Source organism: Phoca vitulina, unplaced genomic scaffold (assembly GCF_004348235.1).
Source record: "Phoca vitulina isolate PV1807 unplaced genomic scaffold, GSC_HSeal_1.0 scaffold116, whole genome shotgun sequence".
Taxonomy (NCBI): domain Eukaryota; kingdom Metazoa; phylum Chordata; class Mammalia; order Carnivora; family Phocidae; genus Phoca; species Phoca vitulina.
This window is the reverse complement of record NW_022589819.1, coordinates 413524-433435: the sequence shown is the minus strand read 5'-3', so window position 1 is coordinate 433435 and position 19912 is coordinate 413524. Positions and strand designations below refer to the sequence as shown.

At 58.7% G+C, this 19912-nt stretch overlaps 2 protein-coding genes across 3 annotated transcripts; both read left to right on the top strand.

Moving 5' to 3' along the window:
* The first annotated feature begins 2037 nt into the window (after positions 1-2037).
* On the top strand, positions 2038-4231 carry ZBTB12 (zinc finger and BTB domain containing 12). Its single transcript, XM_032398509.1, has 2 exons — positions 2038-2254; positions 2760-4231. The coding sequence occupies exon 2, from the start codon at positions 2780-2782 to the stop codon at positions 4157-4159; it is 1380 nt and encodes a 459-aa protein (XP_032254400.1). The 5' UTR covers positions 2038-2254; positions 2760-2779; the 3' UTR covers positions 4160-4231.
* A 2185-nt stretch (positions 4232-6416) lies between these two features.
* On the top strand, positions 6417-19512 carry EHMT2 (euchromatic histone lysine methyltransferase 2). Of its 2 annotated transcripts, XM_032398497.1 has the most exons (28): positions 6417-6458; positions 7105-7171; positions 7268-7486; positions 7587-7840; positions 8647-8731; positions 8831-8871; positions 8987-9142; positions 10643-10780; positions 10903-11017; positions 11188-11289; positions 11514-11662; positions 11757-11900; positions 11981-12216; positions 12295-12477; positions 12595-12677; positions 13057-13163; positions 13244-13366; positions 13452-13553; positions 14459-14563; positions 14672-14826; positions 14910-15077; positions 15512-15656; positions 16009-16086; positions 16271-16386; positions 16470-16556; positions 18285-18363; positions 18506-18681; positions 19018-19512. In XM_032398497.1, the coding sequence occupies exons 1-28, from the start codon at positions 6417-6419 to the stop codon at positions 19196-19198; spliced, it is 3636 nt and encodes a 1211-aa protein (XP_032254388.1). In that variant the 3' UTR covers positions 19199-19512. The 2 variants fall into 2 exon arrangements, with proteins under 2 accessions (XP_032254388.1, XP_032254387.1); XM_032398496.1 differs by lacking the exon at positions 6417-6458 and having other exon boundaries at positions 6868-7171.
* The last annotated feature ends 400 nt before the right edge of the window (positions 19513-19912 follow it).

Sequence of the window (19912 nt, the reverse complement as noted above, 5' to 3'; positions counted from 1 at the left end):
AGGGAAACAGAATATCCAGCTAAAGTTCTTTTGAAGATTTTGTAGTCTGTCTCCCAATTAGGCAAAGGGGAAGAGAGCTATCTCTTCTAGCACCTACTGTTTGCCAGGCTCCCTTACACCTCACATTAGCCCTGTGAAAAATCAGGGTCTCCAATTCAAAGACAAAGATGCTGTGTTTCAGAAAATTAAGTAACTTGCCCAAGGGTCCTCTTTTAAAAACTAATGGAATATGGGGGCACCTGGGTGGCTCAGTTGGTTGAATGTCCAACCCTTGATTTCAGCTCAGGTCATGATCTCAGGGTCCTGGGATCAAGCCCGGGGTAGGGCTTCATGCTCAGCAGGGAATCTGCTTGAGATTCTCTCTCTCCACCCCCTCTCCCTGCCCCTCCCTCCTCTACACTAAATAAATAAATCTTAAAAAAAAAAAAAAAGGTAGTGGAATATGGCTTTGAGCCTAGGTGTGTCTGACACAAAAGCCAAAGTTCTTTCTCAGATTTATATGGCCTGACTACAAAGGAGATTTCTACAAAGAGGGCATTTTAGAATAAAGAGAACTGGGTGGAGGCATAAAAGGCAAAGAATTTAAAAGGGAAAGGCAAGAGTCAAGCACTACTAAATACTGCCCCCACTCTCCCACCAAAGGTCATCCCTTTGAGTTCAGGAATTCAGCTTAAGTCAGAAACAAACTTTTTCTGGGTGGATGCTGGCTGAGCTGAAAAGGAACGACTTCAGCAGCCAATCATTTATTGCATGCCTTTTATTTGCAAAATATAACCCATAACATAATTCCTGCAATCAAGAAGTTTACAATCTAAGGGGGGAAACCAGATATTGAACCCATTATATAACAAGCAGTTTCCTCAAAATTGATGTGTAAGAGAAATGCTCTAGTCTCCTGGAGTATGTAACCAACCAATCCAACTAATGGGAAGCAGGGGCTTTTTCACCTGGACTTGGATGGGTAGGGAAGGGGGATGTGAGGTGTAAGGACTGTGCAGGAAAGGGGGCAGGGCAATCTCCAAGGTGCTAATAAATGCTGTTGGCGAAGCTGTGGAGACCGCAGGTTAGTTGGGAGTGACAGAGAAAGAGAAGGCAGAGGTGCAGAGTTGAGGAGAGGTTTTGTTTAGGGCGATGGAGCTCTGACCTTGCCAGCCCCGCCATCGGAAGGACAGCGGCAGTAGGAAAGATTAAAGATGGTAAAATCGTACTGATACAAATAATCGCACAATTAGAAGAATTAGTACTAGGGCTAATTATACAGTAGGGGTGAAATGGGCAAGGTCATCGACAGTACACACAAGCGGAGGACGTTTGCCTTGCCAAGAAGTAGGATCAATTCTAAGAATGGAGGAGAAGGTCAGATGGGTGTGATGTTACACTATCGTGAGACAGAGGAAAGTGGAGGGCACTGGATTGTTTCTGTAGGAAGTTAAAACTTCGTTTAGGCCAGGAGGGCTGGGGTGGTCACTAGCTTCAGAAGAGTTGAAAGAGTCTCGAAGTGTGGCCAGAGGGACTGTGAGCATACGCAACAGAGGATGCACCGCGTGGGCAACAGCGACCAACAGCTCCGATAGCCGTGGGGCGGTCTGGGTCCCTGGGAGGGGCTGCGACTGCAGCCCTGTCCCGCACAGCACAGCTGGGCCACAGCGGCACCACCCCTGCGAGCAGGTGGCAGCACCGTCGGCGGGAGCGGGCCAGGCGGGGAGCGCGGCAGGCGGGGGCGCGCGCCGGGGGGCGCGGAGCGGAGGGCGCCGCGGGCCGCCGGGAACGGGGGGCGGGCCCGAGCAAGCGGGCCTCCGCGCGGCACTTGGCACGCACGCGCAGACGGGCCGCGGGGCCCGGAGGCACAGAGGAGGGGGAGCGAGAAAGGGGGGTGTGGAACGTATTTCCGCTCTGGCGGACAAATAATACCGGCCAAAGGGGAGGCCAGGCCATCCGGCCCTTTAACCGTGTCGGGGGGGCTGCTGAAGAAAGGGGGGTCGGGAAAGGGGGAATCCTGCTCCTTTAATTCCCTCCCCTCTTCCTCCAACCCGAGTTCTCGCCGACGCCGAGGCGCGCGGGGCCTGGAACACACTGCACGAGCCGCCCCCGCCCCTCCCTCCTTACGCCCACGCGGAGCTGGCCCCGCGCGCGCGCCTCGTGCACCCCCGCGCCTGCGCGCTGCCCAGGCCCTGCCCGTGTTTGGGGGCGCCGCCGACCCCGGGGGGGGTGGGGGAAATAGGGGGGGAAAAAACAGCGCGCGGAACCGGGCCAGGTGAGAGGCGCGTGCACTCAGGGTCGTGGGGCTGGGGGGGCGTGCCACGGAGCTCTGAACGTGGGGGGGGGCGTGCACGAAGCGTGCAGGCGGCCGGGGGAGGACGTGAAAAGCGCGTGCAAACGTGCAAAGGGGGGGCGGAGGGATGAAGCAGCGGGGAAAGGGGGCGGGGTGAGAAGAGGCTGCAACCCGGGCCACCCGGGAGCCCAGAGCCCCAGGCCTCTGCTCCCGGTTTCTCCTACCTTCCCCGTGGGCGCGCGGACTCGCCCGGTCCTCGCGGGCGGTCGGGCTGGGGGGTGTGGACGCCGCTGCCCCGCCCCCGGGAACCACGCCTCCGTCCTCGGAGGGACAACGCTTCCCCAGGGACTGGGGAAACTGAGGAAGAGGCCTGAAGACTGGGAGATCTGAAGCTGGGAGGCTGGGCAAAAATGGGGGTGAGGGGCCTGGAGCCTTGGCTTAGGAGAGCCAGAGACCTTTGTCTCTGACCGGTTTCCTTCCCAACCAGGGTTGCCCACCCCCGCCACAATGGCCTCTGGGGTGGAAGTCCTGCGCTTCCAGCTGCCCGGCCACGAGGCCGCTACCCTGCGGAACATGAACCAGCTCCGCGCAGAGGAGCGGTTTTGTGACGTGACCATTGTGGCCGACAGCCTCAAGTTCCGTGGCCACAAGGTCATCCTGGCCGCCTGCTCGCCTTTCCTGAGGGACCAGTTCCTGCTGAACCCCAGTTCTGAGCTGCAGGTTTCCCTGATGCACAGTGCGCGCATCGTGGCCGACCTGCTCCTCTCCTGCTACACGGGCGCTCTGGAATTCGCTGTCAGGGACATCGTCAACTACCTGACGGCTGCCTCCTACCTGCAGATGGAGCACGTGGTGGAGAAATGCAGGAACGCCCTCAGCCAGTTCATTGAGCCCAAAATAGGCCTCAAAGAGGACGGGGTCAGCGATGCCAGCCTTGTGAGCAGTGTCAGTGCCACCAAATCCCTCCTCCCTCCTGCCAGGACCCCAAAGCCAGCCCCCAAGCCCCCACCCCCACCCCCTCTACCCCCTCCACTCCTACGGCCTGTGAAACTAGAGTTCCCACTGGATGAGGACCTGGAGCTGAAGGCCGAGGAAGAAGATGAGGACGAGGACGAGGACGTGTCTGACATCTGCATCGTCAAGGTGGAGTCGGCCCTGGAGGTGGCACACCGGCTCAAACCTCCCGGAGGTTTGGGAGGGGGTCTGAGCATCGGAGGCTCCGTGGGCGGCCACCTGGGAGAGCTGGCTCAGAGCAGCGTGCCCCCCAGCACTGTGGCCCCACCGCAGGGTGTAGTGAAAGCCTGCTATAGTCTGTCCGAGGACGCAGAAGGGGAGGGCTTGCTGTTGATCCCTGGAGGCCGGGCCAGCGTGGGGGCCACCTCGGGCCTGGTGGAGGCAGCAGCGGTGGCCATGGCTGCCCGGGGGGCGGGGGGCAGCCTGGGGGCGGGGGGCAGCAGGGGACCCCTGCCTGGGGGCTTTTCCAGTGGAAACCCCCTAAAGAACATCAAGTGCACCAAGTGCCCGGAAGTGTTCCAGGGCGTGGAGAAGCTGGTCTTCCACATGCGGGCACAGCACTTCATCTTCATGTGCCCACGCTGCGGCAAGCAGTTCAACCACAGCAGCAACCTCAACCGCCACATGAACGTGCACCGCGGCGTCAAGTCGCACTCCTGTGGCATCTGTGGCAAGTGCTTCACGCAGAAGTCCACACTGCACGACCACCTCAACCTCCACTCCGGAGCGAGGCCCTATCGCTGCTCCTACTGTGACGTGCGCTTCGCTCACAAGCCCGCCATTAGGCGGCACCTGAAGGAGCAGCATGGCAAGACAACGGCAGAGAACGTGCTGGAGGCCAGCGTGGCCGAGATCAACGTCCTCATCCGCTAGCAGGGCAGGCTCGGAGGCCAGGAGGCAGGGGTCCCTGGGCTGAGTGGGAAGGGAGCTCCCTGGCCCAGGAGAATGGGGGGGGGGGGGGGGGGTCGGGATCAGGCAGGTACGGTGGGGGAACCTGAGCAGACACATCCTGAGGGAGGGGCTGAAGATTCCTTGGAGAGAAGACCCCTGTCTTTTCAGAAGAAAAAAAAAGAGAGAGGGAGAGGGTTCTTTGAGAAGGCCAAGGGGATATGGGGTCCCAGAGAAAAATTTTCTTCTCTTAGAGGTGCATGGATATGTGGAGGGAGGGAAAGGGTCTTATAGATTGAGAAGAAAAAAAGAGGAAAATGCTTTATTCCTGGTTAAGGCTGCCCAGGGAGAGGTTCTGATATTTCTTGAGATGGGGGGTGGGTGGGTGGGAATTGGGAGGGAATTTGGCAGGAGGCAGCTTACATGCTCCTGCATAGAATAGATCCTTGGGAGAGGGAGTGGTAGGGGGAAAGGATTATTGAATCCCAGAAAAGGAAGTGGGGAGACAGTTCTTGCATGCTGGGGGAATGGGACTGTGGGTAAAGGCTCACCGAAACTCTAGGGAGAACCATGTCAGGTGCCAGGTAAGAGAACTTGGGGGTGAGCATCCTGGGTAGATATGGAAAAGTGGGGGACAATAGCAAGAAGAATGAATAGTGGTGGGGGTGGGGGGTAGGGCACTTAGATGAAAGGATACAAGGAGGGCTGTTGGGGGGGAGGGAGAGGAGTAGAGACTTATACAGTATTTTTTAACAAAAAACGTATTTTTTAGGATTTTTTCTGGAGTTTGGGGTTTTAGTTTTTCTGCTTTTGTTTTCCACAAAATAAATAAATTAAAAAAAAAGCCAAACACTTTTTTTCTTTATACTCTGTCTGGCAACTGCATGTATATGACTATCCCACCCTAGACAGCGTCTCCCTCCTTATTGCATTTGCTCAATACTCCGCAAAGCTCATGCAGGTCCCATGCCTGAAGGAGACTTGACAAGAGCAGGGGATTGTGACAAGTGGGCTTCTCTGGCTGGAGACCCTCCCAGTTCTGCAACCCCAGCACCTCAAACAGGTATCTCACACTTATGTTCTATGATTGGCCGTGGTGATAACACACAACTTCCCTTCTATTACAAGAGTTTAGTATCAGCCCTAGGGATGAGCTATAAAGGTGGTCATTATGCCCACCAAAATTGTAAGCAGGAGCCTATGTTTGGGCATTTATGTTCTGACGAAAGGGTACATGTCCTCTGAAAACTAAAAAAAAACCACTATGCTTGGATCAGGGTATGGAGAAGACTACAAGTCCCACAAAGCTCTGGAATAGTTCTTAACCAAAGAGAACTACAGTTCCCAGAAGGCCTTGAATTGGCCTCAGGTGCCCCATAGCCCAACCACGGGCTTCTATCAAATACTGCGTGTGAAATCGTAACAGGGTTTTTTCTGAACTTTGACCAGAATGTAATCCGTAAAGGGATGGTACCCTAAATAATGCTATCAAGGTTGTATATCTTGGTGTAATATTCATAATTCCAGTTAGCTGGGCTTATGACCCGCGTAGTACCTGACTATGCTTGGGAGGTGTTTGGCAAAAAAAAAAAAAAAAAAAAAGGTTACTTAGTAGTGTCACCAGCCAGTAATAACTCTTGGGCCTCTGGGGGCTTACTTGGATCCCTAGTGCATATGGTGGCGTAACAGGTCTGGCATAAACAGAAGAGACATTTAGCCCCAGGTTTTCAAAAGGGGACGCTGCTCCAGGAGACATGAAGCAGCAAGGTAAAAGCAGTCGAGCAAAGGTGTCCTCCGCGCGTTCCCACTGTCCCCTTCCTGCTCGTTAGAGAAGCGAGGCCAAAACTGAGCCCGAGTCTTCTATCTGGCGACCCAGAAACCAGAAAGCACCCAGAGGCGGGAGAAGCATAGGCGGGCCAGATTGGAAAGACAGCCGCTGCCGAGAGCCGTGAGGGTCAGACACTTCTTTCGTTACCTAAAAACAGGCGGGGGATGGAGAAGCCACACCTGGACCCAGGCGTGCCTCACCTTCGGCTCCCCGCTGAGCTGACGCCAGGATTGGCAGGAATTCTCCCCTGCAGCCCCCAGCTTAGGACAGCCACTGCCATTTCCGAAGCGGCTCTCGGGGGAAAATGGCCAGAAAGCGCGTAGTGGCTCCTTTAAGGCTCCTCCTAGCCCTCCCTCCCCCGCCCACGTGACCCGGGGCGGCCGCGCGCCGGCTCGGCCCCCCGCGCAAGCGGCGATGGCGGCGGCGGCGGGAGCTGCAGCGGCGGCGGCCGCCGAGGTGCGGAAGGGGAGGGGGAGAGGCGGGTGCATGCCCGCGCGCGTGCCCGGGGGAAGCGCGCGCCCGTGCAATGCTCCGGGGGTGCAACGGGGCCGGGGGGCCCGGACGGGACCTGCAGCAATCCGGAGGGCCAGCACCGGGGGCGGATGAGGGGACCAGGGGGTGGGAGGGGGGGGGAGTGGGCACGGAGGCGCGCGTGCAGCCGCCGGCTGCCCCCGAGTGGGCGGCGGGCGCCGGGGCCCCAGGAGCACGCGCGAGGGGCACGAGGGGCCGTCCACCGGGCTGGGGGGCAGCGGGCGCTGGAGGGGTTGGTGCCCGGGGTCCCCGCGGCCTGGGGGACAAAGGGGGAGCGGCGCGTGCAGCCGGGAGGAGGGGGCGGGGCCGGGGCGCAGAGGCCCCGCCCCCTCCCCCTCCTCTCTTCTCGGCCCCTGAGATGCGGGGTCTGCCGAGAGGGAGGGGGCTAATGCGGGCCCGGGGGAGGGGTCGTGCGGCCCCCCCGGGCAGCCGAGGCCGCGGAAGGGGGGGCCCCCATAGAGGAAGAGGTAGGCCCCGGAGCCTACTCTCTCTTCCCAGAGCCCAGGCGTCCTGGGCTCCCCAGCTTCCTACTGGGCTGACCAGCCCTCCTATACCTTGTGTCCCCTGCCAGGGGGAGGCCCCTGCTGAGATGGGGGCGCTGGTGCTGGAGAAGGAGCCTAGAGGAGCCACTGAGAGAGGTGAGTGCAGTAGAAACGGGCCCAGTTGGACCTTCACCTCCCCCAACACAGGATTCCCTGAGACCTTAGCCCTGAACTTTTTATTTTCCCTTACAGTTCATGGCTCTTTGGGGGACACCCCTCGTAGTGAAGAGACCCTGCCCAAGGCCAGCCCTGACTCCCTGGAGCCTGCTGGCCCCTCATCCCCAGCCTCTGTCACAGTCACCGTGGGCGATGAGGGGGCTGACACCCCTGTGGGAGCCACACCACTCATTGGGGATGAACCTGAGAATCTCGAGGGAGATGGGGACCTCCATGGGGGTCGCATCCTGCTGGGTGAGAGGCTGGGGAGCCTGGAGGGGTGAGGTGGGGTATCCTCTGACCACTTTCTATCTTATCTTGCCTCTGTCTGCCTGCCTGCCTGTCTGTCTTCCAGGCCATGCCACAAAGTCATTCCCCTCTTCCCCCAGCAAGGGGGGTGCCTGTCCCAGCCGGGCCAAGATGTCAATGACAGGGGCTGGAAAATCACCCCCATCAGTCCAGAGTTTGGCTATGCGGCTGCTGAGTATGCCGGGGGCCCAGGGGGCGGCCACAGCAGGGCCTGAACCCCCTGTGGCCACACCCAGCCCAGAGGGGCAGCCCAAGGTCCACCGAGCCAGAAAAACCATGTCCAAACCAGGAAATGGGCAGGTGAGGATGGCGGGGGGGAGGCATGGGGGTGGGGAGACCAGAGTAATCCACTGTGAACCCCTTGTGGACTTTTTTTTTACAGTTTAGCTTCAGAGTTTTTCTCATCTATTCATGGCTCCACGTGTTTACCTAGGGACTACTGTGTGTCAAATTCTGGGCTGGGCTTAATCTGAACAAACAGACAAGTTCCTGTCTTCCTGGAGTTTACATTCTTGGGGAGAGGGAAATAGAAAAAACAAAGGTTCGAGAGTTAACGATGTAGTTAACGTCGTAATTATTCTTATGATAATGACTGTCTAAGGAATTTCATATTCTCTACCTCAAAGTAGGCCCCAAGGGAGCTTTTTCCTCCCTTTGAAACTGCCCCTACTTCCTTTTTCAAAGGGTTTCTAAGGGTTTTTACTGTGAATCCCTACAGGGAAGGAGGTGAAGGAAAGGACAAAAGCCCCAGAATTTCAGAAGCTTTATGACAATGTTTTTGGGGCTCCTGGTATCATTTTGTTCTGGATATGGTTTAGGCAGCTTTGGGCAAGGCATGAACCTTTGTTTTCTCATCTATAAAATGGGTAAAGAGGGCCTGCTTCTGAGTGCTTGAAGAGGTAAGTGTTAGGTGTGGGATGTGCTTAACACACTTCCTCTTGGGAGACAGGAGTTCTCGTCATTGCCACATTCTGGTTTATTGGGGCTTCAGATGGCATTTTTGAGGGTGTGGCTCGCCCACCCCACCCTCATCCAGGGCTCCAGGCTAATCCAGGCAGAACTACAGATGTTCCCTGACCCTAAGTGTGCTCCCTCTTGGCCCCTAGCCCCCAGTCCCTGAGAAGCGGCCCCCTGAAGTACAGCATTTCCGCATGAGTGATGACGTGCACTCGATGGGGAAGATGACCTCAGGTCAGTCCCACCCCCCACCCACCGGCCACTTGATAAGACCTGTCCTAAGGGTTTAAGGACAGGCCTTACTTCTTTTTCTCTCTCTCTCTCTTCTTCCAGAGGTGGCCAAAAGGAGGAAGCTGAACGCAGGAGGTGGCCTGGTAAGCCTGGAGAGGCAGAAAACAAGGCCTCTCCACCTTGGGGTTGGGGGGGGGTCCCCAGGGGAAGTGGGAGGGGGGAGTACCAGCAGCTTCCATTTTTCTGATCTTTTCCTAGTCGGAGGAGTTGGGTTCTACGCGGGGTTCGGGAGAAGTGACCGTGGAGAAAGGGGATCCAGGGTCCCTGGAGGAGTGGGAGACAGTGGTGGGGGATGACTTCAGCCTGTACTACGACTCCTATTCTGTGGATGAGCGTGTGGACTCCGACAGCAAGGTGAGGAGGAGCCAGCCTACCTCCCTGCCAGCACGCACCTCGCCCAAGGCTCACTCTCCAGTCCTTCCTGCCCATGCCCACCCCCACCCCCCGGCTCTCTTTCCTTTTTACCTTGTGACACCCCCTAATTCACCACCCCATCCTCTCAACTTCCTCCCCATGTGTGCTCCGCCCCAGCCCATCCCCTTGCCCCTCCCCAAGGTGGTAACTGCCCTCCTGGACTTTGGGTTTAGCATCCCATTTTGTTGTTTATTTGTTGTTTGTTTGCTTATTTATTGTTTTGCTCTTGGTTTGGTTTTGTCTCATACATGTTTGCTTATGCAGTATAATGCTGTTCTACCTGTATGCTTTTTATTTAACATGATATTGTGGGAAATTTTAAATATGTAAAAAAGAACAAACAGTGAGCTCTCACGAAGCCTCAGCCGGCTCCAGCAATTGTCAGTACACGGCGGCTCTTGACTCAGCTCTTCCTCCCCCAGCCTGCCCACCTCCCGGACTGTTGTAAAGTAGCCATCACATCATTTTATCTGGAACTGTTTCCATATGTATCTCTAAACATGAGGCCTCTTCCTGTGTTTTAATATCATGGTTTCACTGTGTTCACAACCTCGGAAATGTCCCGGTGACTCCTTAAAACCATCACCCTGCTACCAGGGTTCATGATGCCTCTGGTTTCGTAAATGGGGTTTTGTTTGTCCAGATTCAAAAGCGCTCCATCCACTGGTTTGATTGACGTTTGCCTTAGGTCTCTCTTGATGCATGGGTGCCCGTGCCGTGGCTTTGAAAAAGAAGTTTTTCTTGTCATTTATTTGTTGGAGGAACCAGGTCACTTGTAATACAGAATTCCTCAAATTTAGGTATTTGCTGATTGGGTGGGGACTGACATGTTCCTCCCTGCCCAATGTTTCTTGTAAACTAGATCTAGAAGCAATGATCAGCTTCGGGTGATTTGGGGTTTGTTTTGTTTTGTTTTGTTTTTAATGGTGAGAAGATTGATAGCTAGTATGCATGCTTCCTGTTGCATGACATCAGGAGGCATAGAGCATCTCATCTTTTTATTAGTCCTATTTAAGATTGGTCCGTGGATTTCCGGAATGTCAACTTTATCCTCATTGTAAAGTTCCTCATTAGCTTTTCTTCTAGTGTTTTGGGCAGCCGTGGGTAGTCTTGTGTATGTGTGAACTTCATAAAGAGTATTAAACTATATGCTTGTTTTCTGGAACTTTTTTTTCCTTACTCTGTTGCCAAGATTCACACACATTGTTGTAAGTGAGTTTTTGACAGCTAACATTCAGCACCCTTTCTCTCTTTTCCTGTCCATGCTCACCTCCTACAGGGAGCCGTCCTGGGATTGTAGTCATAGCTCTTTATCCTGCTTCATTGTCTGAGTCTTGGGGGTTGGATATGTCCTGCCCTGCCTGTCTCCCAATTCCCCCCAAGAGAGGGCTGTGGCCTGGAGGTTGCTGTTTCCTCAGGCCTGCCTTTCCTCTCTCCCAGTCTGAGGTTGAAGCTCTGGCTGAACAACTGAGTGAGGAAGAAGAAGAAGAGGAGGAGGAGGAAGAGGAAGAAGAAGAAGAGGAGGAGGAAGAGGAAGAAGAAGAGGAAGACGAGGAGTCAGGCAATCAGTCTGACAGGGTAAGGGCTGGAGGCTAGCATCCCAAGGAGTGGGGGGCTGTGGGGCCGGAGGTCTGAGTCCTCAGAGGGGAGGAGGGGTCGTGGGCTGGGGGCCAGGCTCTCTAGTTCTTCCTCCATTCCAGAGTGGCTCCAGTGGCCGGCGCAAAGCCAAGAAGAAATGGCGGAAGGACAGCCCATGGGTGAAGCCGTCCAGGAAACGGCGGAAGCGCGAGCCTCCCCGGGCCAAGGAGCCACGAGGTGAGGAGGCTCCTCTGCTTTTGGGTCCCCTCCTCCAGCCCCCCTCCCGGCCCCCAGAGAGCGTGCACTAACACACGCCCACACATGTACTCACACACGTACACCTGCATGTACCCACGCGTCCGGGCACCTGTAAGCTCGCGCTCTCACTCTCTCTGTCTCTGTGTCAGGAGTGAATGGTGTGGGCTCCTCAGGCCCCAGTGAGTACATGGAAGTCCCTCTGGGGTCCCTGGAGCTGCCCAGCGAGGGGACCCTCTCCCCCAACCACGCTGGTAATTGCCAATTGCTGGGACGGCGAGCCGCTAGGGGGCACCCTCTGGGCTGGAGGGAACGGGGAGGAGGGGGACCCCGCTGGAGCCGAGGTGTCCGTCCATGGCCAGGCTTTGGGAGTTCTAGAGCACAGAGGGGAAGGCATGGCGGGGGTGAGAGGCCCCACCAGGGGTCCCTGTGGGTGATGGGGATGGCCTCCCTCAGCTCCCTTTTCCCTCCGTCCAAGGGGTCTCCAATGACACATCTTCCCTGGAGACCGAGCGGGGCTTTGAGGAGTTGCCGCTCTGCAGCTGCCGCATGGAGGCTCCCAAGATCGACCGCATCAGTGAGAGAGCTGGCCACAAGTGCATGGCCACAGAGAGTGTGGATGGAGAGGTGGGCCTGAGGGCCGATAGGAGAGGTGCCGGCGGTGGGGACGCGGCTCCAGGCCGCAGCCTCACCCGCTCCCCGCCCGTTCCCACCGCCACAGCTGTCAGGCTGCAATGCCGCCATCCTCAAGCGGGAGACCATGAGGCCGTCGAGCCGCGTGGCACTCATGGTGCTCTGTGAGACCCACCGTGCCCGCATGGTCAAGCACCACTGCTGCCCGGGCTGCGGCTACTTCTGTACGGCGGTGAGCGACCGGTGGGGCGGACAGGCCGCTGTGCCCCGCAGGGGAGGGCTCTCCCGGAGCCTGACCGCCTTGTTCCCCAGGGCACCTTCCTGGAGTGCCACCCCGACTTCCGTGTGGCCCACCGCTTCCACAAGGCCTGTGTGTCCCAGCTGAACGGCATGGTCTTCTGTCCCCACTGTGGGGAGGATGCATCTGAGGCCCAGGAGGTGACCATCCCCCGGGGGGATGGGGTCACCCCACCAGCTGGCACTGCAGCCCCTGCCCCCCCACCCCTGGCTCAGGATGCCCCCGGGAGAGCTGACACTTCCCAGCCCAGGTACTGGCCTCCCCCTTCCCAACTGTCCGTTCCCTGCCCAGCGCCATTGCTTGTAGACATCAGCACCTTCTCCCTCAGTGCCCGGATGCGAGGGCATGGGGAGCCCCGGCGCCCACCCTGCGACCCTCTGGCTGACACCATCGACAGCTCGGGGCCCTCCCTGACCCTTCCCAACGGGGGCTGCCTGTCAGCTGTGGGGCTGCCCCCGGGGCCCGGCCGCGAGGCCCTGGAGAAAGCCCTGGTCATCCAGGAGTCCGAGAGGTGAATGAGGGGTTGCTCTCGGGCGGGGCGGCTGGGGCTGGGGCTGGAAGGTGGGTCCGCAGGTGCTGAGGGGGATGCTCCTTCTGAGGAGCCCACCCCTCTCCCTCACCGTGGCAGGCGGAAGAAACTCCGTTTCCACCCCCGGCAGTTGTACCTGTCAGTGAAGCAGGGGGAGCTGCAGAAGGTGATCCTGATGCTGTGTGAGTATTCCGCTCACTCGTTTGTTCCACGAACCTTGCTGGAACAGCAGTCACCCACCAGACGCTGGGTTCAGGGCCGGGAGCAGTGAAGGTCATCGTCCTTCTCTAAGTCACTTAGCGGGGAGGGGGAGACAGACACACAGATAACCTGTGATGATGGGGACAGTGGTGACAACGAGCACATAGGTGCTGGGGACGGTGCTGTTCACTTCAGCCTTCCCAGTGGAAGCCCGGAGAGGTTAACTACATTGCCCAGGAGGGGGCCCTGACATAGCCTTCCTGGAGGAGGTCCCACCTGCCTCCCCCCCACCCGCCCCACCCCCCCAGCTCACTTACCACTTGTCCCTCCCTCTTCCGGTGTGGCGGGCTCTCCCCGCAGTGGACAACCTGGACCCCAACTTCCAGAGCGATCAGCAGAGCAAGCGCACGCCCCTGCACGCGGCCGCCCAGAAGGGCTCCGTGGAGATCTGCCACGTGCTGCTGCAGGTCAGCCCGGGCCCGGCCCTCGCACCCCCTCCCGCGCCCAGCCCTTCGGCGGCGCCAGCCCACGTGCGCCCTCCTTGCAGGCGGGAGCCAACATCAACGCGGTAGACAAGCAGCAGCGGACGCCGCTGATGGAGGCCGTGGTGAACAACCACCTGGAGGTAGCCCGCTACATGGTGCAGCGTGGCGGCTGCGTCTACAGCAAGGTGTGCCGGCGGGCCAGCCGGGGCGCGGGCCACAGGCCGGGTCTGACATGCCAGCGGGGCACTCATCTGCCCGCATCTCCCTCAGGAGGAGGACGGCTCCACCTGCCTCCACCATGCAGCCAAAATTGGGAACTTGGAGATGGTCAGCCTGCTGCTCAGCACGGGACAGGTGGACGTCAACGCCCAGGTCAGCGGCCTGGCTGCCCGCCCAGCCCCCTTCCTCCGGGTCCTGGGCTCAGCTTCGGGCTCCGGGCCCCCTTTCGGCCTCCACGGACCTCTGACCCTTTCCCTGAATCTCAGCCCTGTTCCGGTCTGTCCCCATCTCTTTCTCCCTCCTCGTTTGTATTATTTACTTTTCTCTTTTTTTGCTTCTTTTTATCAGTTTCCAGAATGATGAGTTGTTGCCTTAATCTCTAGAAATGTGCAGGGATGTGGTTGGCTCCATAGCTCAGGGCTTAGAGCCCTGGTCTCGTAGAAACGTGCAGTGATGCTCTTTATTACCTCTTAGTTTGTTGTATGTTGGGTGTGTTTCGGCCTATTACAGTCATTCTTCAATCTGAATTGTTCCGTTGTTTGTCCAGGAGGAGCCCTTCAACTAGGCTCCTGTGGCTTTTGATACGACCCAGCAACTTCTGAGAGCATCTTTACCTTTTTAGCATGTTTCCTGCACCAGGCTCAATCTGCCATTTCTCTAAGAGACTCTGGTTCCTTTAAATGGGAAATATTTTTTAGAGACTGCAGTCTGGGTGTTTAGGAGCGGTTTTGCTGTTGGGTCATCGTACTCTAGGACTTTTGAGTGGAAAGACCTAGGAAAGGTGTGTTTTTTAGAAAGAGAAAAATTACTCCACAACTTTGAGTAGTAGATGCTATTAGTCCCGTTTCACAGGTCGGGAAACTGAGACCCAGAGAGGTGAAGAGACTTAACCCAGGGTCCCACAGCATGTGAGTGGTGGAGCTGAGACTCATGCTTGGAGTCTAGCTCTGGAGCCTATGCTCTAGACCACACGCTTCTTTGGTAAGCAGGGCCAGCTGCTGGGCGGACCCGGGTGGACCCCAGGCCCCTCACCCTCCTCCCTCTCTCTCCACCCACAGGACAGTGGGGGGTGGACACCCATCATCTGGGCCGCAGAGCACAAGCACATTGAGGTGATCCGCATGCTGCTGACCCGGGGCGCCGACGTCACGCTCACGGACAACGTGAGAGTTTGGCGGGGGTTGGGGGAGGTGGGTGCTGCCCTGGCCCTCTCTGAGCTGGGTTCAAGGGCTCACGGCTTGGGCCCACCCCCGCCCCTCCCACCTGCATAGGAGGAAAACATCTGCCTGCACTGGGCTTCCTTCACCGGCAGTGCGGCCATCGCCGAGGTCCTCCTCAATGCCCGCTGCGACCTCCATGCGGTCAACTACCACGGGGACACGCCCCTGCACATCGCAGCACGGGAGAGCTACCACGACTGCGTGCTGTGAGCCCCTGCCCGCCCCACAGCCTGGCACCCCAACGCCGGCTCGCGGACCCGGGCCCCACAGGCTTCCTGTCCCCTCCCAGGTTGTTCCTGTCACGCGGGGCGAACCCGGAGCTACGCAACAAGGAAGGGGACACGGCGTGGGACCTGACTCCCGAGCGCTCCGATGTGTGGTTTGCGCTGCAGCTCAACCGCAAGCTTCGGCTGGGAGTGGGAAATCGGGCCGTCCGCACTGAGAAGATCATCTGCCGGTGAGCCCAGGGCCCTCTGCACCCGGAACAGCCTTCTGCCCCCTCCCCAAGCCCTGTTGAACCCTCAGAACATCCCTCGGACCCTCCCCAGGCTCGTTGAATCCCCAGAGCCAACCCCCAACCAGGATGCCAGATACAGTAAATGAGAATAGAGCTAAATGAGGATTTCAGAGGAGCCGCACGTTTTCTAGTGTTAAGAGGGTCCCATGCAGTAGTGGGGACATATCTATAGTAAAAAATTTCTTAGTTATCTGAAATCCAGTTTTCATGGGGTGTCCTGCAGTTTATTTGGCAACCTTCCTCCCCCTGCCCCCCCACCCAGAACCACTCCCTTCCCTCCCACGGCCCCAGGAACCTCTCAGGCCTCTCCTTGCACCTAGTGGACCCCCGCACCCCCTCCTCTAGCGCCCCCAGCCCCATCTCCCTTCTGTCAGGGATGTGGCTCGGGGCTATGAGAACGTGCCTATTCCCTGTGTCAACGGCGTGGACGGGGAGCCCTGCCCTGAGGATTACAAGTACATCTCAGAGAACTGTGAGACATCCACCATGAACATCGACCGTAACATCACCCACTTGCAAGTGAGTGGGGGGGCCCTGCGCCCGCTCAGAGGGACATCCAGGGCTGCCAGGGACAGTGGGCAAGTCGTGGGCCAATAGGGGAGTGGGGCCGAGAGGGAACTTGAGTGTGGGCTTGCATCCATCTGGGAAAGGTCCTTTTTTTAGGCCACATGAAAGTGTATGGGCTCACGGTAGCCCCGGGACACCCCTGTCAGCAACATCTTCATTCCCCCTCACACTGGGACCATCAGCACCTACTGTCCTAAAATAATGACCTCAGAGGAAGGCCAGTGGCTGTGGGTCAGGGAGCGCTGGTTGCTGAGGGGACAAGGCCGCTTCTGAGGGCCGAGCTAACCCCTGCCCCCTGCCCCAGCACTGCACTTGTGTGGACGACTGTTCCAGTTCCAACTGCCTCTGCGGCCAGCTCAGCATTCGCTGCTGGTACGACAAGGTGCGTGCGCTCGCCCTGCTTGCCGCCGCCGGGATGTGAACCGGCGGCCCACTGGGGTTCCTGGTCTCTGAGCTCGGCTCGCGTGGCCTCCCCCAGCCCATCCTCCCCGGCTGTGGGGTTGGGAGCCGGGAGCCGCGGCGGGCACCGCGTGGAAACCACTCGTCCTTCCCTCCCTCGACCCCAGGATGGGCGGCTGCTCCAGGAATTTAACAAGATCGAGCCCCCGCTGATCTTCGAGTGTAACCAGGCGTGCTCCTGCTGGAGAAACTGCAAGAACCGGGTGGTGCAGAGTGGCATCAAGTGAGGCCCCCCTGCAGCCCGCCCTCAGCCCGCCTCACCCCTGTGCCTCTCCACCTAACAGCAGCCTCTCTCCCGCCCCCCAGAGTGCGACTGCAGCTCTACCGAACAGCCAAGATGGGCTGGGGGGTCCGTGCCCTGCAGACCATCCCCCAGGGGACCTTCATCTGCGAGTGAGTAGGGGTCGGGTGCTGGGTGTCCACCCGCCGCTGACTCTCCGATCTCCCTCCGCTCTCCTCCCTGACGGGCCCCGCCCCTTCTCACCGCGCCTCCCTGGCCAGACTGCACCTGCCCCCAGCCTGCCCAGACCGCAGAGCCTCCTGCCACCACCGCCACATCGCCCCTTCCCTGCCTTTCCAAGCTGGGAGACAGACCTGGGTCTGAGCCGCACTCTGCCGCTGAGCGTCCTCGGCCAAGTTCTTAACCTCTCTGAGCCTCATTTCTCTGCTCTGCAAAATGGAGGTGATAAGGCAACCTTTCCATCCACCTCCACTTTCTTTTCCCAGCATCTGTCACCCCCCCGTCCCCTGCCCGGCTCCTCCCCCACGGCTTGCAGACTTCATCCTAAGGGACCATCCATTTTTTCTTTTTTCTTTTTTTTTTTTAAGGCTTTATTTATTTATTTGAGAGAGAGAAAACAAGTGGGGTGGGGGCAGAGGGAGAAGCAGGCTCCCCACTGAGCAGGGAGCCCGATGCAGGGCTTGATGCGGAACTCGATCCCAGGACTCTGGGATCATGACCTGAGCCGAAGGCAGATGCTTAACTGAGCCACCCTGGCACCCCCATTTCCTCTTTATTGGGTCATCTCTTGGGGCGCCTGGGTGGCTCAGTCGTTAAGCATCTGCCTCCGGCTCAGGTCGTGATCCCAGCGTCCTGGGATCGAGCCCCGCGTCGGACTCCCTGCTCCGCGGGAAGCCTGCTTCTCCCTCTCCCACTACTGCTTGTGTTCCTGCTCTCGCTGTGTCTCTCTCTATCAAATAAATAAATAAAAACCTTAAAAAAAAAAAGAATAATTATTGGGTCATCTCTCGACTTTGTTCAAATGGCCCCTTCCTCCTGGACCTCGAGTTCCCCACCATGGGCTCACTGCTCGTCCCGGCCGGAATCGGCCTCTGCCCTCACCCTTCGGCTGATGCCGCCTCTTGACAGCCTGCCCCCGCCCTAGGGTCTTGGTCCTTGTTCCGGTGTCTGCTACCCGCCTTGCTCTGGCTCCCTCAGCGCTGTCCTCACCTGGACCCGCCCTTCCTTCCTCTTCACCACCTTTCCTTCCTCTGCTTTCTCAGGGTGGCTGTCCTTGTCCCCAGCGCCTTCCCAGAATCCCTCTCGGCCCCTGTGGCTCCCTCCATTCTTGCAGGCCTGCCCTCCCTCCTGTCCTGCAGCCTGGCCTCGCCAGCACGGGCTCCTAGTGCACTAAGCCCGCACGGATTGCCCCACCCAAACCAGCTGCCCACAGATACGGGTCCCCTTCGCCACAGGGGCTTGGCGTCTCCCTGCTCACTGATTGTTCCTCCGGCTCAGCTCAGGCCCTGCCCACTGGCCCCAGCGTCCCCCGCATGTGCCAGTCCTGCCTGTTGTTCCAGCTGTCCAGCAGAGACCCCAGCTGCAGGAGGTCCTGTGTGTCCCCTCCTGTGCTGGTGTCCCCTGTTCTTCCTCCTGCCCCTCACTCCGGCGGGGAGCTGCTCACCTCCCCCAGCCCGTGATGCCTGACGTCCGCTGTCCGGGCCCGCTCTGCCCTGGCTGCCCACCCCAGCCATGCAGATCTGTGGGATCCGTGGACGCGGAGCGGGGCAGCTGAGAGATCGTGAAGGAGGATTCCGCGGGGTTGTGAGGAGGGACAGGGCCTGGAGCTGGCTCCCGATAACCCCCGCTCACCTTCAGAACCACCACTTCCTGCCCCACAGGTATGTCGGGGAGCTGATCTCTGATGCCGAGGCTGATGTGAGAGAGGATGATTCCTACCTCTTCGACTTAGACAACAAGGTGGGCAGGAGACCCCTCTGTGCCTTGCAGCCAGGCAGCAGATGGAAACGTGGGGAGGAGGGACTGGGGGTCTGTCCATGGGTGGGGAGGTTGGCCAGGCAAGCAGGGTAGTGGGGGATGTGAAGTGCTGCCCTGCCCGCAGGATGGAGAGGTGTACTGCATCGATGCCCGTTACTATGGCAACATCAGCCGCTTCATCAACCACCTGTGTGACCCCAACATCATCCCCGTCCGGGTCTTCATGCTGCACCAAGACCTGCGCTTTCCACGCATTGCCTTCTTCAGTTCCCGAGACATCCGGACTGGGGAGGAGCTGGGGTGAGGTGTCTCCGGGGTGTGCCCGGGGTGTGGGAGATGCAGCGAGCCCGGGACCAGACGCCGGAGGCTGGAGAGTGCCTGGGGTCTGGCATGGATTAGAGCCAAGCCTCTCAAGACAGTATGAATGGAGTCCTGGGCCTCGCAGATTTTGATTCAGTAGACTTGGGATGGAGCCCAGGATTCTGCACGTCTGACAAGCGCGCAGGCAGGGCTAGTGCGGCGGGTCCGTGCGCAGAGAAGGGCTGGGAGCCTGTCGGAGACCGTGGGGGTGGGTGCTTTGGGGCAGGCCTGGGCCGCTGGCTCTGGATCCCGTAGCCTCCTGTCCTCCTCCGATAGGTTTGACTACGGTGACCGCTTCTGGGACATCAAAAGCAAATACTTCACTTGTCAGTGTGGCTCTGAGAAATGCAAGCACTCCGCCGAGGCCATTGCCCTGGAACAGAGCCGCCTGGCGCGCCTAGACCCCCACCCCGAGCTGCTGCCCGAGCTCAGCTCCCTGCCCCCCGTCAATCCCTGAGAGCGGACCACACACGAATCCCACCCCCGGGTGGCCGCCAGCTCAGCAGCCCCCTCGGCCACTTGCTGCTCACAGCCCACACCTTGGGGCGCTGCCATCTTCTCTCCCCTCCCCCTTCACACATTCCTTGGCCCGAGACCCCAGCCAGGCCCTGGAGGTCTGACAGCCCCTCTCTCCCAGAGCTGGTTCCTCCCTGGGAGGGTTAACTTCAGGGCTGGCCACTCCCTGTTCCCCATCCTCAGCTGAAGTTCGATGAATTGAAATTGGGCCTCTATGCCAGCTGGTATCCTTTGTTCTCAATAAATACTGGGTTTGGTAATAAACTGTCTTGATGATTGTTGGGGGGCCGGGGGCTTGGTCAGGGAGGAAACACACACAGCTAGAAGGAATGTGGGTCCAAGGGACCGAGCAGGATGGGAAGCAGGCTGGACAGGTGTGGCTGGTGTGGACAGCCACCCAAGGGGAGGGGAGGGTTGTGGGGAGACCACTGTGGACAGGGTCCAGTCAAGGGCTAAAAGGCAAATCTCAACACTTCACCTTCGGCAGGAGAGTGTAGGTGTGAGTGAACCGCAGCTGAAGTAATTTGCAAAAACAGGAAGGATTTTCTTAAAGCGTGCCCTGGTCCACGGAGCCCGGGGCAAGCAGGCAAGCAGCCCTGAGCCGGTCCCAGGCTCGGCCTTCCAGGCCTCCAGCAGGGCACTGCCCGGGCGGAGT

Coding starts and splice junctions, on each gene's coding strand:
- ZBTB12 (XM_032398509.1), top strand. CDS start 2,780: ATGGCCTCTGGGGTGGAAGTCCTGCGCTTCCAGCTGCCCGGCCACGAG.
- EHMT2 (XM_032398496.1), top strand. CDS start 6,892: ATGCGGGGTCTGCCGAGAGGGAGGGGGCTAATGCGGGCCCGGGGGAGG. Junction 11,018..11,187: donor CCGGGCCAAGGAGCCACGAG/GTGAGGAGGCTC, acceptor TCTCTGTGTCAG/GAGTGAATGGTGTGGGCTCC. Junction 12,478..12,594: donor GTCATCCAGGAGTCCGAGAG/GTGAATGAGGGG, acceptor TCACCGTGGCAG/GCGGAAGAAACTCCGTTTCC.